Source organism: Apium graveolens, chromosome 1 (assembly GCF_009905375.1).
Source record: "Apium graveolens cultivar Ventura chromosome 1, ASM990537v1, whole genome shotgun sequence".
In the NCBI taxonomy this organism is placed as follows: Eukaryota; Viridiplantae; Streptophyta; class Magnoliopsida; order Apiales; family Apiaceae; genus Apium; species Apium graveolens.
The window spans coordinates 136334219-136355332 of record NC_133647.1 but is presented as its reverse complement, the minus strand read 5'-3'; the positions used below and the strand labels follow the sequence as shown (position 1 = coordinate 136355332).

General features: G+C 33.4%; 2 protein-coding genes across 2 annotated transcripts; one reads left to right on the top strand and one right to left on the bottom strand.

Moving 5' to 3' along the window:
- The first annotated feature begins 14163 nt into the window (after positions 1 to 14163).
- Positions 14164 to 14838, top strand: LOC141706984 (secreted RxLR effector protein 161-like). Its single transcript, XM_074509915.1, has one exon. It carries the CDS (start codon positions 14164 to 14166, stop codon positions 14836 to 14838), a length of 675 nt encoding a protein of 224 aa, XP_074366016.1.
- Positions 14839 to 15416: 578 nt separating this feature from the next.
- LOC141706974 (cullin-associated NEDD8-dissociated protein 1-like) lies at positions 15417 to 17991 on the bottom strand. The gene is made up of 8 exons (XM_074509903.1): positions 17942 to 17991; positions 17502 to 17586; positions 17324 to 17425; positions 17127 to 17225; positions 16189 to 16299; positions 16023 to 16106; positions 15812 to 15952; positions 15417 to 15704 (listed from the first exon to the last, which is right to left on the bottom strand). The coding sequence occupies exons 1-8, from the start codon at positions 17989 to 17991 to the stop codon at positions 15591 to 15593; spliced, it is 786 nt and encodes a 261-aa protein (XP_074366004.1). The 3' UTR covers positions 15417 to 15590.
- Positions 17992 to 21114: the final 3123 nt, after the last annotated feature.

The window sequence follows — 21114 nt, the reverse complement described above, 5'->3', positions numbered from 1 at the left end:
CTCATGAGCTTTCAGTGAGCCAGTGACCTCTTCCACCGACATGGTTTCTAGATTTCCAAACTGTTCAATAGCCGATGCAATTTGTAAAAACCTGGTTGGTACAGTCCTTAAAAGCTTCTTTACAATATATTCCCCTTTAATCTCCTCTCCCAAAGATCTGATATTAGTAACCAGACTATAGAGTCTCACACAAAAGTCATCGATATGCTCTGAGTCCTTCATTTTTAGTGCCTCGAACTTTACTTTGTGCGTTTGTGACTTTACAGTCTTAACTTTGTCTTTGCCTTAGCTGATGATTTTTATCGCTTCCTAGGCTTCCTTGGACGACTTTTTCTCTGCAAGAGCCAACAATAGATCATCTGGAATCCCCTGTAGATAATAGCTAATGCTCGTTTTTCCACCTTATCTTCCATCATAGCTTTAGCATATTTAGGCTCGATAGCTTCCCACACACCATACGCTAGGAAGATCACCTTTAATTTTAATGCCCAAACCGTGTAGTTCATTTTTGTAATCATCGGGTATCTCAGACCATGGTTTCCCTCTTTGCCCCTGCTCGACTCTGTCTTCTCCATCGCCCAAGAAAAGGAATAGCTCTGATACCAGATGTTAGATATAAACTAAAAGTAAAGGAATTGTATAACAATGACAACAAGTATGGAAAGTCTATGAAATTGTTGTCTTTGCTCAACAGGAATACAAAGTACTAAAACAGCAGAAAACTCAAAACACGCTTCTACAAACTAGGCACTCAGATCCTAGTTTTTGTCCACTACAATGCTAATGACTAACAACTAGTTGGACTCTGTCAAATCCAGCCAACGTTTACATATAAACATTGGGTTATTAACTACATAATTCAGACATAATAAAACTAAACCACGTTTAGATTAATAAGGCCCAACATAAACATGCAATTTCATGATGTTGCTCCCTTTTGTTAATCACTCTTTCATATAACTGAACTGCCATAAGAGCTACATCCACGTATGCTGATATTCGCTTCGCCAGTGGAGAGACCCTAAAAACCTCACAGAAAAATCAAAATTAGTAAGGGTAAAGCAGAACAATCGTATTTCCAAAGCGCTTTGCTTTTAGATTTTACACAGTTTGAGATATTATAAAAGGGATTAAGGGACCCGGTCTTCTAAGCAAATTAAATTAAAAAATTACAAATTATTTTTTTATTTTGGTTATTTTAATCATATATAACAAATAAAATATAAAATAATTAATGTAATTGGGGTTCTACAATTTAAAAATATGTACAAACAATTATAGAAACATTCAAAAATATTGAAAAAAGAATAATACTAGGAAATGCTTAAATATGGTGATTGAGGTATAACTGGAGAGTTGCATCAACAAGGACAAACACTAATACGCAAGCACGAATTCGAAAAACTCTTAGGAATTGTTTTTTATTAATATTATTGTACCATCATAATACTGTTTACGTAAGGATAAAATCCTCAACTATAATAAAAATAAATTTTAATGAAAAATAAAATATTAAGTATAAATAACATGATCATGCAGTTTTGAGCATATTCATGCACCAAAATCTCATTACACTGTTTTGGCATGATTAGGAAGCCCCTAATTATTATAATATTGTTAATTCCTTGCTTCCTTTCATGCCTTCTTCTGTCAAGTTTTTCTTCAAAATCTCATACCTCTTATTTTCGATCAGTTCCTCTTACCTTTGAAAAATTGGAACCTCGATTTAAAATTTGGATATAAAGGAACGTCATCATGAAACTCATGTAGTAGGTCATCTACCTTGAAAGTTTTTAAATACTCGTATCTATAAAATGATTAACCAAATAAACTTTATAATTTATTTATTTTATTATATTTAGCTTGCTTTAATATGTTGAATATCTCTAGAACAAACCTCTCATTCGTTTAAAAAATCATCACATGGTCCCTTCCTTGAACAATCTTCATATCCTCATGCTTTTTATATTTAACATTCTGAATCTTTGGTTTTTTTTTACTTCATCTTATACTTACATACTTGTGTTTCTAAATTTTTACCTATAAAATATTACCTAATATTTTTAGGTTGATCACAAAAAAACTGAGATTTTACAGAATTAGGTAGAGGAGTTGCTGTAGAACTTTCAACATCATGTTTGAGTTGAGGCCAAGAACATCTCTAACTTACTTAACATTTATCGTCTAATCACGCCTAAGATGATGACTTAGTCCATCATAATGAAAATTCCTAATTAATTTTTGGCATGATGAATTTTTAGGAATGCATAATTGATTAACTCTAGATAACGTCAGTGACATGTTATTCTCCACTGAATCACTTTACCACACGTTGAGCAAATTCGTCATCAACGACATACTATTCTTTTATAAAATTAAAAACTCGCTACTTCGTGTTGATGATAACCAATAAATGAGATCTAGGACTCAACAAACCAGCCACCTTATTTAGCATATTAGACTTGTGGTTTAGAATAAAAGAAACTTTCTAAATAAAGTATGACCTTTTAAAGATGAATTTTGTAATGAAAGGACGTAATATATGATTTCTTATTCACATAAAAGTGCTTGGAGCATTCCATAATTTGAAAGCAATCAAGATGCACTCATAAAGTTCATCTTTCATACTGAAGGCCTTTATTTTCGACTCATTGTTTCACTCGAATCGATGATATACACTTCATAAACTTATCTTTACAAATAATATATAATGTTTGACATGTTATACAGACGTGGATAACGCAACTATATCTCATGAATATCTTATTTATGACTCTACTTTCAACACATATTTTTCAACTACCGTCTTTCTTCAACTTTAGTAATGCAAGTACCACACACGGAGTCATACTCTCACGAATAAACCTCTTCTGTAACAACTCATCTACCTAATTCTATAAAATCTACCGTATCGTTTTATTCAAATTGGTTTTTGTTCGATGTGGGTGAATTGGGTGATGCTATGTGTGACTACAGTATCCTATAACCTTTGTTTCACAGGCTCATCTATTGGACCAATCAAATCAAAATGAGGCTTACGTCAAAGGGATCCATTGTCCCCGTACTTATTTCTTCTCTGTGTAGAAGGCCTCTCAAATGCGATTGACCAAACTTCGAGTAACGAGTGTATGACTGGATGCTACATTAGCCCAACTGCACCAGCTGTGAGTAATCTGCTATTTGCATATGATAGTTTTCTTTTCTATAAGGGAAATGCAGAACGAGTACTAGCAGTTAAGACTCTACAAAAAAGTACAAAGAATGATCAAGACAATTTATTATTTTTCAAGAATCTGGAGTGTTTTACCGTGCGAATGTATGCAGGGTTAAGCAGCAACAATTGTCTGAAACTTTTGGGGTGTTAAGTGATATAATTGACAATAATTATCTTGGACCACCATAATTCATTGGAGGATCAAAAAAGAGAGTTTTTGGTTTTTTGAAGGAAAGGATTTGTAAATGAATTTAAAGATGGCGATCGAAACCTATATCTTGTGTAGGTAAATCAGTTTCGATTAAAAATGTAGCTCAATCCATTTTATTGCATGTCTTGTTTCCTCTTGCCTAAAACGTTATATCAAGAAATGGAGGTAGTATTTAACAAGAATTGGTGAAATTCAAGGTCGAATAGAGGGAGATGAATAAACTCCCTTGTTGGGATGCTATGAGATGGAGTGAAAGTAAGGGAGGGTTGGGGTTTGGAAGCTTATATGGCTTTAATATTGCTATATTGAGAAAATATTGTTTGAAATTTATAGTGGTTATAGTGGTGACTTGGATGACGGGAAAGCACTTCGGGGTATGCTTTCCATATCGGATCCGCGGTATTTTCTTGGTCATAAAAAAAGAATCCGATAGTTGCCCTCTCAACATGTAAAGCAAAATACATGATAGTACCAGAATGTGCATGTCAGGGTATGTGCATAGGCTACATATTGAACGAGTTAAATATTGCAAAGAAAGATCCGATTAAAATTTACGTGTCACAAAGTCGAAGTAAGCACATCAATAATAAATATCATTTTATTCGAGAGCAAGTGAACGATAAAATTTTGGATTTGGTACATTGTAGGACGGAAGATAATTTAGTGGATATATTTATAAAGTCATTGAATCCAGAGATGTTTTACAAAATAAAAAATAAGCTCGGAATGTGAAGTCGAGTTTGGGGGGGACGACTATTAGAATTTGAAACTCTTCCAGATTCATTATTAATATAATTAATCGCTAGGATTAACATCAGTGAAAAACACTAAGAATCATATTAATAGTAATACAACTATGGGGTTGAAGGTGCATGCATGAACTACTTGGAGAAAATCAATGAGAAAGAATCAGTGCAGCTGTACAATTTCAGCTGTTTAGAAGAATTAGAAGTGACAATACAAAGTTGGAACATGTTTGTTAATAAATTATCCCATAAAAATAGTGGTATGGAGCCTGCATGATAAATTAATTATCCCATACAAATATTTAGCTGTATTTTTTCAGTGATATAAATATAAACAAAGTATTTTAGTCAATTACCCTTCCAACAAGCCCAACCATTTTTAACACCATAACCCCTAAACTAGTGTATTAAGTATTTTAATTGTTGCCTCTCTTATTAGTGCTTGATTATCCTATAATCGAGAAGACAGAAACCCCATCAACAACTTCACAAAAAAAGTGATAAGTTAATGAAGAAAAAAATTATCACTAGGAATAACAATTTAGGTTGTTAGTTCATGCTCTTAAATATAAACTATCCACTACTAATCTATACTATACTATTATAAGTAAGACATAAGATAATTTGGTTGGTTGGTTAACACGTTCCAAAAATGATTATTAACACTTTCCAAAAAAATAAAAATATATATATAATTAATTTAGAAACACGTTAATTCCGTATAATTAAAAGTAAAATTACATATCCTACATAACTACCAATACTTGCACACTCCCATCACTCCCATCATAGCCAAAACTCTACTAATGCAAGTCTTAGAACAAACCCTCCATATATTTCGCAGGTTATTAATTAATATATAATAATTCAATTATTATATATCCTACATAACTACCAACACTTGCACACTCCCATCATAGATAAAACTCTACTAATGCAAATCTTAGCAGAAACCCTCCATATATTTCGCATGTTATTAATTAATATATAATAATTGAATTAAGTTACTATTATCAACCTCTTCACTATATTTCTTATATTTACTTTGTCCGGGACATGTCTACATAGTTGTTGTTCATAAAGAAAAAAAGGAGTACACTTAGGGATATATAAATTGTACAACTATACCAATTAAAGGGAAAATGAAAATGAAATTCAAATTCCGTAAACTCATCTTGAGAATTTATATGCCTTCTATAAGATTATAACAAATATAAAATTTATTAAATGGAGTTTTTACCACGAAAAAACTAAAGCTTTTAAGAAAATAAAAAATTTTGTTATTAAATTTTTTAATATCTTAAGATAGAATAAAACAAATTAATTTTCAATCACAAAGAACACAAAAAGCCATTATAGTTGAAAGATAAATAAATTGAAATAAAAAAAATTAAATATATAAAAAATAAACCATTTAACCCTTGATTAGGTAGCCCGTGCATAGGAGGGGTTACAGGCTGGTAATAATTATTTCATATATAAACTAAATATACATTGCTCTAGGACTGGTACTTGGGATTTGGAGTTCTAACCCTAGCTGAACCTCGCAGCTCTCCTGGACCATTTGCCGAGTTGGAAGAATTCCTAACACACCTCTGCTCTTTGATTGCCACATTTTCTTCCACCATATCATTTTTATTTGATCTCTTTTTCTGAGGCCTTCCTGGTGTAATCTTCAGTACTTGAGGAGTAGCACCGTAACCCTTAACTAGTGTATCAAGTGTTTTAATGGTTGCATCTCTCAATGCTTGATCATCCTATATTGAACAAGATACAAACCACATCAACAACTTCATTGAAAAAACATAAATAAAGAAAAGAGAAATTTGTACTATCCCATTGATCCAAAATATAGGGAATTTGACATTTTCACACATATCAATATGTTTTGAATGTATATTTTTTTTTCTTTTGCTAAATTAATATGTTTTTAAATTTTAATTCAGAAAAAAAGATGAAAAATGTGAAATCTAACTATATTTTTACAAGTGCTAAAGATAAGTGAAAAAAGTCAAATGCCTGACAATGGGCCAGAGAGAGGGGTAGTAGATAGTAATAATTGTTGGAATTTAATCATAGCATGTTAGTTTGAATAATAGTCAGCTTCCTGGTTTGTAGGAGTTGTGACTTAGTCTTCTGAATAGTTCTAGTTTGTTAGGAGAGTTAGTGGATTAGTGGGAGTACTAGCTAATTCTTAGGAGTTTAAGTTGCAGTTGCAACGTTAGAAATAGTAGCAGTTCTTTTCTATTCTCTATAAGTTTTTCAAGTTCAGTAAGAAAACTTTTCCCTTTGCAATATTTGTTCTGTGTATTGTGTCCTGTGTGTGTGTATCTATTCTGTGTTCTTCACGTGGTATCAGAGCCTGAGTAAGGTGTATGCCGAAGTATATGCCCAGAGTAATGGCTATGGAGATGAACAAAAGCAAGGAGAGTACGTTGGGACTGAACTACCCGATGTTGACAAAAAGTAACTACACTGCGTGGTCATTAAAGATGAAAGTCTTTATGGAAGCACATGGTGTTTGGGAAGCTATTGTACCGAAGGACCCTAAAGCTGCTGTAGAAGAGAAGAAAGATAAGCTAGCTTTAGCAGCAATATATCAAAGTATTCCAGATGATATGTTGCTCACTGTTGCAGAGAAGACGACAGCTAAAGGGACTTGGGAAGCACTCAAAACAATGTGTCTGGGTGCAGATCGGGTTAAACAAGCTAAGGTGCAGACAATGAAGGCAGAGTTTGAAGCTCTGCAGATGAAAGATGTTGAGGCGTTAGATGATTTTTGTATGAGGTTGAATGCCCTGGTTACTAAGATACGTGAGTTGGGAGAGGACATGGCTGAGTCGTATGTGGTTAAGAAACTGTTGAGAGCCATGCCTCCAAAATTTCTCCAAATTACATCGACAATCGAACAATTTGGAGATCTTGAAGTCATGACTATTGAAGAAACAATTGGGTCCCATAAGGCCCATGAAGAACGTCTAAAAGGATCAACCGAGCACGTAAGCAAACAGCTGTTATTAACTGAAGATGAATGGAAGAAACGCGAGGTTGGAGAAGGGCTACTATTTATGACCAAAGAAGACTGGGCCAAGAAATATAGAAAAGAAGGGACTGAGATGTCAAGACATCAAGGTGGTGGTAACTATTATAATCGAGATGGAGGATGTGGAGGCCGTGATAGACGTAACATCAAATGTTTCAACTGTGGGATCTATGGTCATTTCGAACGTGAATGTAGAAAACCACGACGTGATCGAGAAAACAAGGACAAAGACACATTTAAACAGGAAGCAAATCTAAGCTTCGCCCAAGACGATGAACCCGTATTGTTGTTTACAGAATATTCTAAGGAGGAACCAAAGGAGTTGTTGCTAAACGAAAGGAACATGGTGCCTAAGGTCAGTCAAGGGGGTAATCAAAATATGGAATCTAACGTCAGGTACTTGGACAATGGAGCCAGTCAACATATGACTGGGTATCGTACTAAATTCCGTGAATTGAACGAAGAAATCACGGGCAAAGTCAAGTTTGGTGACGGGTCCACAGTCGATATAAAATGCAAAGTTTCAGTGGTTTTTCAATCTAAGGATGGAAATGAGAAAGTGTTTCATGATGTGTATTAGATCCCCGAGCTGCGCAATAACATTATATCGCTGGGTCAGCTTACAGAATCGGGTAACGAGGTTGTGATAAAAGGGGAGCACATGTGGATTTATGATGATCAGAGGCGACTTCTCATGAAAGTTAAAAGGTCTGGCAATCGTATGTATAAAATTCTCCTCGAAACAAGTCATGCAGCGTGTTTAATGTCTAATGCGGAAGAATCAACATGGCTATGGTATACACGATTTGGGCACGTAAACTTTCAAGCAATGAGTTTGATGTCTACAAAGGGGATGGCAGTGGGGTTACCAGAACTTATACAGCCTAAGAAGGTGTGTGTAGGATGCTTAATGGCAAAGTAGACAAGAAAGTCTTTCCTTCGACAAGCAGATTTTCGTGCAAAGAAAAGGCTGAAGCTTATTCATGGTGATCTTTGCGGACCAATTTCACCAACAACTGCTGGAGGAAATAGGTACTTTTTACTTTTGGTTGATGATTTTAGTTGTGTGGTGTGGATATATATGTTAAAAGGCAAAGATGAGACATTTGAGGAATTTAAGAAATTCAAAACTTTTGTTGAAAAAGAATCAGGAGAAACAATTAAGATTTTTTGAACCGATAGGGGAGGTGAATTCATGTCTAAAAGCTTTACTGAATATTGTAATGAGGAGGGAATCACACGACATTTCACTGCTTCATACTCCCCTCAACAAAATGGGGTAGTAGAGCGAAGAAACCGGACTATTGTTGCCATGACACGTAGTTTTTTAAAGGAGATGAATTTGCTTCAAACCTTTGGGGTGAAGCTATACGCCACTCAGTATATGTATTAAACAGGTTACCCACAAGGTCTCTGTCTGACATGACTCCGTATGAAGCCTGGAGTGGTGATAAGCCCAATGTTGCTCACATTCGGGTTTTCGGTTGTGTGGCACACATGAAAGTGCCAAGTGTGCATACGACAAAGTTGGATGATAGAAGTAAAATAGTGGTGAATCTTGGCAAGGAAGCAAGGACTAAGGCTTATCATTTACTTGATCCTGCTCAAGGTACAATCCATGTAAGCCGTGATGTGATTTTTGAAGAAGGAAGAGCCTGGAACTGGAGTAATCAAAGGACAGAGTCCAATCTACCTGGAAATAACTTCAAAGTTATTGTTTCTCGTATGATGCCTGGTACTGATAATACCACAGAAGAGGAGGAAGCTAGTTCACCACAGAGTAATGAGTCTACAGAAGTGTGGACACCAACATCCTCATCTATAGCACAGAGTAATGAGTATACGGAAATGCAGACTCCAACATTGTCATCTGCAACTGGGCGGACGAGGTCAGACATGGATAACACTGTAGTACTCACCAGCGATGAAAGTGCCCCACGAAAGTTTCGCTCTATCTATGAAGTGTACGATGAAAGTGAGGAAGTGTTCCTTGATGAGAACATGTTGATGTTGGGGGTAGAGGAGCCAACGAATTACAAGTAAGCACTTACAGATGCAGCATGGACACGAGCTATGAAGTCAGAAATTGAGGCTATTAGGCGAAACAACACGTGGAAACTAGTGGAGCTACCATCTGGACACAAGCCAGTTGGTCTGAAATCACTACACCATAAAATGCCTACTGTAACACCAAAAAAATGTTGTATTAGGGGGTAAATATGTTGCTCTTGCCCCATTTTTAAGCTAAGGTAACATTTTCTTAAAGATAGGTTTTTCCATGTTGCCTTAGGGGTCTAAGGTAACATCTTTGGTGACTAAGGCAACATCGTGTTTTAACTTGTTTATATGTTGCCTTAGCTTGCTAATGCAACAGAAAGAGAGATAGTTGTAACTTGTTTTTTATGTTAGCTTAGAGTTCTAAAATGTTTTTAAAAAAGTGGGACCCACATTAGGGCCCACAATTATTACATGGAATATGGGTCCCATTTTTTTTATTATTGTAACATTTTATAAAGCTAATGTAACACTTTGCTAATAAAAAAAATGAAAATTTGTTGTTAATATTTATGCAATCCCAAAAACAAATTCATTAACCCAATGATCCATCCAACAATACCATTTCATAAAACCGATGTACAATTAAATGTACTATATCTAATACATCCCAAACTTCTTAATCTACTAAATACAAACATTACAAGTCTAGTTCATTGTAATTTTCTGCACATTGTCTTTGCACTCCTCCTTGTAGTGTCCTCTATGATGGAAGACATCCAATAGGTGGTATTCCAAATACACCTATTCGACGAGCACCCAATTTATTCCTTGCTCATTCTTTTTTATTATTTGGCAGAGAGCAAAAGGTCCCTGAAAAATTATAGAACATTTGTAAGAAAAGAGATCTTTAAAGTACGTACTTTTCAATTACCACAATTACATCAAAAAAGACACGAGTAACGAGTTAATTGAATATACCTGAGAGCTTGGGGAATCATGAGGAACATCAAGAATAAATGAATTTGCTGCAACTCAAATCTTAATAAATCAGAACCACCAAACTTTTAATTAAATTCTAATACCTGAAATCGAGCTACAATACCTGAGTCATGTTTGGTGCAAAAACCACATAAATGTTTATGGCATTCATTTTATTAAAATCATCTTGCTCAACAACATTATCCATGAGATTGATTAAGTCTAAATTCAATATACAAAACAAGATCAGTAAATAATATGCAAATCAAGGTTATGCACACCAGGGCGTCCATATGACACAGTGCACACACAAATATACCACGTCTAAATTATGATTCAACATGCCCTGTTTCTCAAAGTAAATCCGTGAATTTACATTGTTCTATTGAGTCTGAAGTCTGAAACAGTAAGCTTCTGCTAACTGCTCTACACTTCTACTATTAGCATACTGAAATGCCACATCCTGCATATTAAAACCTATTCTGAAGTGGGTAACATTCAACTTCAAGAGCAACATCCAGCAGAAGAAATAGTAATAATCTATCTGAATCATACCTTTTCTATTATACCCTTTCTTCTAGTTGATATATAACGGAAATCAACTGCAGTGCATTCTTACGTGCTCCTTTCTCGCGCTCACACACACAGAGCATCTTTGTATAAAGGTTTTGATGCTTCTGGAACATTACTAGTTGTATAAGCATAAACTCATTTTCTTTTATTTGTTTGGGATGCTCTTGACTGGTTTATCTATATAATGTTAGAACTGAAGTCAACTAAACGCACAATATTTGTAGTCATTTGTATAGATATCATATTTTAGAAAACATCAAGTATGTGAGAAATAATACAGAGACAGCGTGAAGGACTAAACATTCAATTTGCATCAAAACCAACTTCTAAAATAAAAGAACAGCTTCTGAGTAAAACTATCTTGATTCAAACAAACCTTAAATTACAGGCAACACTTACAATCAAATATTCTAAAAAGGTAAGATAGCATCAAGCATTTCAGATATCGTTTGCTATCATTTTGCATTTTTGATATCAATTTCTATTAGTATTTTTTTACTGAGGTAAACAAAAGTGTGCGCTAGAAACTGAAGCAAACATACATATTAAATGGTAAATGGTCCTGGTGTTTGACCAAAGGATTGAACCCCGGGAGTGGTGGTGAAGGTGGCCCAATTCCTATAAAACTTAAACAATATAAATGAGATAACTAAAATCAGACAAGTACCATTAAATCGTAAAATTCTAAATACAAGATTAAATTTAGACAGTTAGACTGGATAAATATAAGTTTGTGGGGATGAACACAGCATTAATTGATAACCTAGGGAAAGGCAGTGATAAAAGAGAAGCCAACAATCACCTAAAATACACTTTATAATCAGCCCATGCAAATAGATACACCAAAAATCTAATCCAGATTGATCATCATATATGCCAGGGTCTACCAATAGACTAACTTACGGAAATTTTACATTTTATAAAATGGCAGGGGATTCCGTTAAAAAAAGTTCAAAAAGGTCAAAATGAAAGTGACGACCAAAACTAGGCAGTGAGGCTATCTATATCTACTATGTAAACACTAATGATCATATGAATAGATTTAGACTAATATCTAACTGATTTTTTACGATCAGAGTTACAGTGATATCTACTGCCATTGACATATTACTAGAAAAATAATTTATGAAGAAACATTATGTATTGTAAACAAACCTAGCTAGACTTAGTATATATATGAGTTGAGCCTAATAGTCCATGACATTACAATATGTAGCTATCACAGAGGGAAGGTGCGAAAGTAACCCGGAATCTGTACATTGTACAAATTCGATTACAAACTACAATGGATATATAACGTTCAAATACTACTCACATCTGATCATGAGTCTACAATAACAATACATGTTGGGCAAAAAGGTAAAATCAAGAGTGAGAAGCTTACGTGTGATTGCAGAAAAAAATTATGCTCGCAGCTTCATACAAAATCATAATGCATGTACATCTTCAATCTAAGCCTCCTTAAAATATGTTCAGTGAATTGAAACTGGGTCATTGGATTCAACTTCCAACCAAGGGAATATAAAATCATATTTTTCCACTCTCTAAATTATGCTCTTGACATCAAAAATTTACTTAATTTATCTACTTGAAATACCCATCAATAAAATTAAATTAACATAAACATTAAAAATAAATTAAACATATCCATATATATCTCCCTCATTGAAACCACCACATTACAATGCTCAGAGAAAAATAAACGAGAAACTTATCTGAAATTAGTTCTCTTCAACTATAGAAGCTAACATTAAAGCGGAAATCAGGTCCTTAAATCAAAGTGAGAACCCCAATTCATTTTTCAGCAACCATGGACTTTTTGAGCTAATCTTTCACCTACATAAAAATGAGAAATTGATTAATTGAAACTTAAATAAATAAATACCTAAGTGAGAACTCAAAATAAAGAACCCTCAATTTGAAGACTGGACAAGATCTAATTCCGCATAACCGAGAAGAACCGAAGTACGAGATTTGAAAAAGCAAATTAAATCTCTAGTTGAAGAACCCATTTAAAGCGACGATGAGAACTATAGAGATAATTAAATCTCTAATTGAAAAACTCATTTCAACCCGTCTTACTGAAAGTGTGAACGAATAAGGAAAAGTCCCAGATAAGAAGAATCGGAATAAGATAAACAAGAGAATTGAAAGAAAAATGAAAGTAAGAAGAGAATAGAGAGAGCATCCAGAGAGAGAGGGTAACAAGAGAATAGGAGAAGTGAAGGAGACTTGGTGGGTTGAAACTTGAAATGGGCTGAAAAATTGGGCGGCTTTTACCTAAAAATTTGCCGCTCATGTAAAAACTAGGCGCCGGGTTTGAAACTTTTGATGTATTTCCCGTAGTTACATATAGAAATTGTAATAAATGAATACTTAATTTTTTTCAGAAAATAAATAATTTTTTTATGTGAATTTTTACTTTTATATCATAGATTTATAGTTTAATATTTGTATTTTGAAAAAAATATCTATAAACATTCATTTTAATATGGGAGGTAGATTTTACTATATTTATTTTTATTAAGACATCTTGAAATTGGAAATTCAATTAGTATTATAAAATTCCTTTTTTAATTTTATCTGTGGAAAATACTTAGATCATCATGTATTTTATTTATTGAAATTAATTCGTCTATCTCCCCAAATTCTTTTAAAATTAATATTTAAACTTAAAACAATATTATATTTTTCATTTTAATACTCTAAGCTAACATTTATCAATGATGTTGCAAACTTTAACACTTTGTAGCTAATGCAACACCAATTTTTTGGCTAAGCTAACAAAAAAAATATAATGTTATATTAGGTCTTAAGTAGCATACCTAAGGTAACATATTTGACTAACATTTGTAAGGAGGGGGTTGTGATAGGTCATTTATGGTGTAGTGAATGGGTATATAAATTAAAAGGAGACACCAGCGGAAATATCATCAAATATAAAGCACGCCTCGTGGCGAAAGGGTACGTTCAAAAACAAGATGTTGATTATGAGGAGGTGTTTGCACCTGTTACTCGGCTTGAGACAGTGCGGCTTTTGCTGGCTTTGGCAGCTCGAAACGAATGGGAAGTTCACCATCTAGATGTGAAGGCAGCCTTTTTAAATGGAGAATTGCAAGAAACAGTGTTTGTATCTCAGCCACCAGGTTTTGAAGTGAAAAACAAAGAACATCTTATTTACAAGTTAGGGAAAGCGTTGTACGGTCTTCATCAGGCACCACGAGCCTGGTACACTCGTCTCAACAAATATATGGAGAGTCTTGGTTTTAGTAAGTGCCCTTACGAGCATGTTGTGTACACGAAGAAGGAAGGTTCTTAAGTGTTGATCATAGGTGTATATGTTGATGATTTGCTAGTTACGGGTACGAGTATCTCCAATATTCAAAGGTTTAAAAGGCAAATGGCGGAGGAATTTGATATGACGGATCTCGGAAAGGTATCTCACTATTTAGGCCCGGAGGTTAGTCAGAAACAGGGATATACTGAAATCAAACAGGAATCTTATGCAAAGAAGTTGTTGGTTCGAGCTGGGATGGGAGAGTGTAGACCAACGAAATATCCAATGGAAACTTCAATCCAGCTTGACAAAGACGAGAACGGTAAAGTTATAGATTCAATCCAGCTTGACAAAGACGAGAACGGTAAAGTTATAGATCCCACTCAATTCAAGAGTATTGTGGGTGGGTTACGTTACTTGGTCCATATCCAGCCGGATATAGCCTATGCAGTTGGAATTGTAAGTAGATATATGGAACGACCCACGGTTCTTCATCAAGCAGCGGTGAAGCGGATTCTACGTTACATTAAAGGGACTACAAACTACGGCTTAATTTACTTGAAAGGAACAGGTAATCATCTGTTGAAAGGATACTCAGATAGTGATCTTGCTGGGAGCACCGAGGACAGGAGGAGTACTGGAGCAATGGTTTTTTACTTGAATGATAATCTGATTACTTGGGTTTCTCAGAAGCAGCGATGTGTGGCCCTTTCTTCCTGCGAAGCTGAGTTCATGGCAGCTACAGCTGCAGCCTGTCAAGCGGTTTGGTTGAGAAATTTGTTGATTCAGATAACATGAGTGGAACATGGTCCAGTGATCATCTATGTGGATAATAAGTCAGCTATCGATCTGGCAAAGAACCCAGTTTTTCACGGTAGAAGTAAACATATCGACATTCGATATCATTTTATTCGTGAGTGTGTTGAACGTGGGGAGATTAAAGTCAAATATGTGAGTACGAATGAGCAGCGTGCAGATGTACTATGGCAACGGTGAAATTTTGAACAGATGATGGCTTTACTTGGAATTCAGTGTCTGCAGAAACATGCTTAGATTAGGGGGAGCATGTTGGAATTTAATCATAGCATGTTAGTTTGAATAATAGTCAGCTTCCTGGTTTGTAGGAGTTGTGACTTAGTCTTTTGAGTAGTTCTAGTTTGTTAGCAGAGTTAGTGGATTAGTGGGAGTAGTAGCTAATTCTTAGGAGTTTAAGTTGCAGTTGCAACGTTAGAAATAGTAGCAATTCTTTTCTATTCTCTGTAAGTTTTTCAAGTTCAGTAAGAAAACTTTTCCCTTTGCAATATTTGTTCTGTGTATTGTGTCCTGTGTGTGTATATCTATTCTCTGCTCTACAATAATAACAATATAAGTTTATTAGACATTGCTAGCTTCTAGCTTCTTGTACCTAACTTAAAAAAGATGAAAAATGTGAAATCTAACTATATTTTCAAAAGTGCTAAAGATAAGTGAAAAAAGTCAAATGCCTGACAATGGGTCAGAGAGAGGGGTAGTAGATAGTAATAATAACAGTATAAGTTTATTAGACATTGCTAGCTTCTAGCTTCTTGTACCATTCTTAAAAATGCAGTCAGATCTGCCATAACATGCTCTAGGACACAGGATAGGTCTAGGTGCATTGGAGAAGCAGCAATCAGTGAGAAGGCCTGGAAAATAAACCAGATATTTAAAAATTAAATTGAAGAGAAACAACATGAGATATAAACATATATATTTAGTTATGCATGTTACGACTAAAATTTAAATTATGCACCTTTACAGCTGCAAGTCGAGTTATCTCATTTCCCATCCGATTTGCAAGAATAGTCAGGCAGGCAGGTAATTCTGCTCCAAGATTATCACCAAATGTACAAACAACAAGACCTATGCTGGAAATAGCACATTCTTTGACCTCCTGAAAAAAGACACGGTAAAAAAATTGCACAATGACCTTCTAGAAAGGTACGCCTAGAGAATTAACTAACCTGATACTGATCTTGATTCACTAAACATTCCATGATTGCATTATAGATTGGATAAATACATGGCTTGTAATCAAAATTGTACCCCTGAACAGAGAACGAGTTCCTTACATTTTAGAATTTGCACCATAATATCACACATAACTAAGAACAAGGTGAGGAATTGGACCTGGGTCTTTGGACGGACAACACGAACAATCTCATCACATACTCTTAATGCTTCAGCGGTAACTTTGTAATAACTGTCACGGACAGCTAATAAAATAGGACGAGAAATATCCTGTAACAGAAAAGAAGATGAAAGGAGGAAGGGAAAATATCTGACCAAGCACAACAGCTAGGGCAAACACGTCACTGCAGTAACTGTTTCTTTTATGTATAATTGATGAAGAGATATGATCTTGACATTAGATTAGCTTAGCTTTAGAAGAAGATTATGCATGCATGTTCTATGTGACTGTGACATTATCACATCATTTTATTTAGTGTGGACAACCAGCTTTATAATTACAATAAAAATATTAATTTACTTAAAAAAGTGCATCATTTTATAAGTTGACCTGGGGTCCAAATCTTTAGGGCCGACCCTGATTACATGCATAATATTGCAGGAATTTATGACCTAACCTTCATTCTATAAATGTAATTCTTGCACTAAATGATAGAAATGGAAAAAAATGCAGCATAAATGACTTTTATGTAACCACAGCCCACCCTTCTCAAACAGACATGTTCCCCCAGATAATTGATAAAGATGACAAGTTTCAGAAATTTCTAGTCCTAACCTTTCCTTGTATCAAAACTAATGGCAGGAAATTACAGGAATTGGGTGTTACTAAATAATTGATTTTAATCCAACTATAGGTTATTTATGACTTACAACATGACTCGTGAGAAAATTATCGCAAATAGTTTGATAGCTTTTCGGGAGAAGGGGATTACTTTTAGTAACTTATATTAATATTCTAACACTTAATATAAGATGTTGTGTAAGGGCTTTCCTGTAAAAGTTACTTAATATAAAATAAGATAGTCCGCAATTTGAACTTAAATTCAATCTTAATTCTTAAGCAATCATAAACACAATTAGGAAACGTTTAAATTTACCTCAATGTAAGTGTAAAACACGGTAGGAGAATTTGAAGCTAACACTAATCTTGTCAATATAAGAGCCTCAAGCTTCAAAGCTGAGGTAGAGGACTTGTCCTGGTAAAGATAACAAAAAAAATAACAAGCTAAGAAGTTGGATAATATAAAAATTTGCAAGCTGAAGGTTGATTAGTAAAACGTGGAATAATACTTACACACAAGGCATTTTGTATCTCTGGAAGGAGAATTTTAAAATTGTCTGCCACGCAGACCGGCAAGACAACCGCAAGTTCTTTCAAAACTAAAAGTGCGGCAACCTGCAGAAATTTAAGGCATGTTGAAACCCTGATAATTATTGAAAATTAGAGAACTAAGATTTCAGAAGGTTTCGACCTTTGTGTTGACAGATATCCCTCGCAGCTGCCTGTGAACCAATTTAACAATCTTTGGTACTTTTTGTTTCACTAAACATATGGGACTGATGGACAAATAGAGACAAAAAATTCAATAAGCAATCATATTCATATACCTTAAGTAAGTATATTATTTTCTCAAGGAATGAAGGACAAGAAACTTCTTGAGAGATGCTAGATAGACCCGCTAAGGTAGAGCAAGAAATCGATAATCAGTTAATACATTTGCATCAGACTTGGCGATATGGACAGAAAACTATATAACTGACAAAACAAAACCAAAATAAATACTGTAACATGATTCAACTGAAAATAAAATTTTTTAAAAAGGTTTGGATTGGTTCCAAAACCACTTATTACCAGCTCTCAAATATGTGATAACCATATTATGTATATAACTCTAAATTAGGATAACCATACCTAAAATATTTTCCCAAAAAACTTCTTGACACTGCAACAAATCTGGCCATTTACGACGGGTTTTTTGAACTGAAATCGTTCTAATTGAGAAATTTACGATGGAAAGAAATCATTTTTTTTGTCGAGTACTAAGTTCGTTTTTTCGTCACAAGATAAAATTGCGTCGCAAGTTAGGAAGTAGGGGCCCACATACCCAATAAAATAATAAATCTATTTAGGACGGAACATACCCAATAAAATAATAAAACTATTTATAACGAAATATATTCCGTCGTAAGTTAGTTACTTATGACGGAGGAATCGTCGAATGCTTTCTTGTGGGACCTATTTTTGATAAAATATAACATAAATTTACGACGCAATTATACGTCGTAAATTAGTAACTTCTGACAGAAAAGAATGTTGTATTCTGGGAGTTGGGGCCAACTTACGACGGAATATGTGATGAACAACCGTCGTAAGTTTGTTGTTTTAGAATAGCAAATTCCGATTTTTCAATTTCCAACAATTTTCGGCTTTCGATTTAAATTCCATAAAATACAACAAAAAACAATCAAAACTGTTGGAACAACTAACTAGTGTTTAATCCTGAATTGTTGTTTCAAATATTTTAGAAATATTTTTCAACAATCCAACCGTATGGATTTCAATAAATATATATTAGTGATATAACCAAAATTTCATATTAAAATAATTTTATTTGATTTGCCATTTTAACAGTCAAACTGATGTACAACTAACTAGTGCTTAATCCGGAATTTGTGTTTCGATTATTTTAAAAATATTTTTCAGCGATCCAACCATATAGATTTCAATATATATATATATATATATTAGTGATATAACCAAAATTTCATATCAAAATAATTTTATTTCATTTACCATTTTAACAGTCAAAGATCAGTTTGACTAGTACAAATAACTAGTGTTGAATCCTGAATTGGTCTTTTGATTATGTAAAAATTATTTTTCAATGATCCAATTGTATGGATGTCAATATATATATATATATATATATATATATATATATTAGTAATATCACAAAAGTTTCATATCAAAATAATTTTATTTGTTTCCATTCTAACAGTAAAACTTCAGTTTGACTTGTACAACTGAATCCTGAATTAGTGTTTCAATTATTTTAAAAACTATTTTTCAACAATCCAACTGTATAGATATCAATAGATATAGATATTAGTGATATAACCAAATTTCACATCAAAATAATTTCATCAGTTAAACATCAGTTTGACTAGTACAGCTAACAAGTGTTTAATCCTGAATTAGTGTTTCGATTATTTTAAATATATTTTTCAATGATAACCTTATGGATGTCAATATATATATATATATATATATATATATATATATATATTAATGATATAACCAAAATTTCATATCAAAATAGTTTTATTTGGTTTGCCATTTTAAAACTTAAGCATCAGTTTGACTGTTACGACTAACTAGTGTTTAATCCTAAATTCGTGTTTCGATTATTTTAAAAATATTTTTCAACGATCCAACCGTATGAATGTCAATATATATATATATATTAGTGATATAACCAAAATTTTATATCAAAATAATTTTAGTTGGTTTCCATTTTAAGAGTCAAACATCAGTTCTAATAATACAACTAACTGATAATTAGTTCTGAATTTGTGTTTCGATTATTTAAAAAAAAATCATCAATCCAACCGTATGGATGACAATATATATATATATATATTAATGATAATCAATGTTTCATATTAAATTATTTTTTAAAAATATTTAATTTTTTTCTGTAATTCTTGAAATGTCACCCAAACAAATAAATGATGACATTAATATGGTTGGATCATGAAATAATATTTTTTAAAAATTGAAATTATCAAAAATCATGTGCTAATTTATGCCGGAATCTGCCATAAATTATTATCTACAAAGAAATGGAGATAAGTCAAATTTACCGCCAAAATTTTGGGGAAAAGTTAAATTTCTCTCTTTGATAACTTACGACGAATTTTAATTTCCATCTTAAATTAGATGTTCAAATGTTTTCCGTCACAAATATTTCATCATAAATTTAGGTGAAATATATTTTTTGTTTAATTTCAAATTAAAATTTTAGTAAAAATATTTAACTTACGACGAAATGTTCAAATCGTCGCAATTTCAAATAATTTTTATTTTCCCGCCAAAAGTTTGGGGAAAATTTAAATTTCCCTCTTTGATAACTTACGACGATTTTTATTTTCCATCGTAAATTTTAATAAAAATAATTAACTTACGACGAAATGTATAAATCATCACAACTTCAAATAATTTTCATTTTTGTTTAATCGTATCGTGCATAATTTTATTAATAAAATACTAAACTTACGACGATTTTGGGTTTCGTCATAAATAATTACGACGTTTTACTTTTTTCCGTCGTAAGTTGGGCGCGTATTTTTCCATACGTAAGTTGACCGTCGTAATTGGCCTATTTTGTTGTAGTGTGAGTTTAACACTCACCGAAATGTATCTACAGGTTTTAACACACACTGATATGTATTTACCTTTTACACATAATCAGATTTTGAAATTATTTTAAGATGATAAGGCAAAAGATTAGATATATATAAATACAGTGCAAATTTACGTGGGCCCATCTTCATTCTACCCCTTCCAGGCATTTCCTGTCTGGCGTAGTAGCTCAATAAAAGTATTGAACACATCCATGTACATTAGGAAGATCTGAGAATTAGATCAGCTAGCATTCGATAAAAGAGGATAAAACATACAGTTTGTCGGTCCTAACCTTAACAACTTCTTCTCTTTCTCCGAATCTGTCCATCAATTTCGGGCAAGCCTGCAGGTACAGTAGTTCATACCCATTTAGGGTGACTTACTTTCCTTTTGTTCGAAACATAGCAGGTACAAACTTGCATGCCCTTTCTTTGTACTTTCATATACTTCTATTTTCTTTTCTATGTTTTTGCAGCCCTATAGTAACTTTTGCACAGGTTTTTACATGATTTTTTTTTGTTGTACAGAAAAGAAATATTTAACGGAGACCTATTAAAATTAGTTACTTTGTAAAATGGTTAAAGCAAAATTAGTTGACTAATGAGTTAATTATGAACAACAGCTTCTACAAAGTCAAAATAAAAATGAAAAATAAAACTTTAAGCACACCGGAGTTTGAA

Coding starts and splice junctions, on each gene's coding strand:
- LOC141706974 (XM_074509903.1), bottom strand. CDS start 17,991: ATGGCCAGATTTGTTGCAGTGTCAAGAAGTTTTTTGGGAAAATATTTT. Junction 16,300..17,126: donor TGTTTTACACTTACATTGAG/GTAAATTTAAAC, acceptor TTTCTGTTACAG/GATATTTCTCGTCCTATTTT. Junction 16,107..16,188: donor TTGTCCGTCCAAAGACCCAG/GTCCAATTCCTC, acceptor TTCTCTGTTCAG/GGGTACAATTTTGATTACAA.
- LOC141706984 (XM_074509915.1), top strand. CDS start 14,164: ATGGCGGAGGAATTTGATATGACGGATCTCGGAAAGGTATCTCACTAT.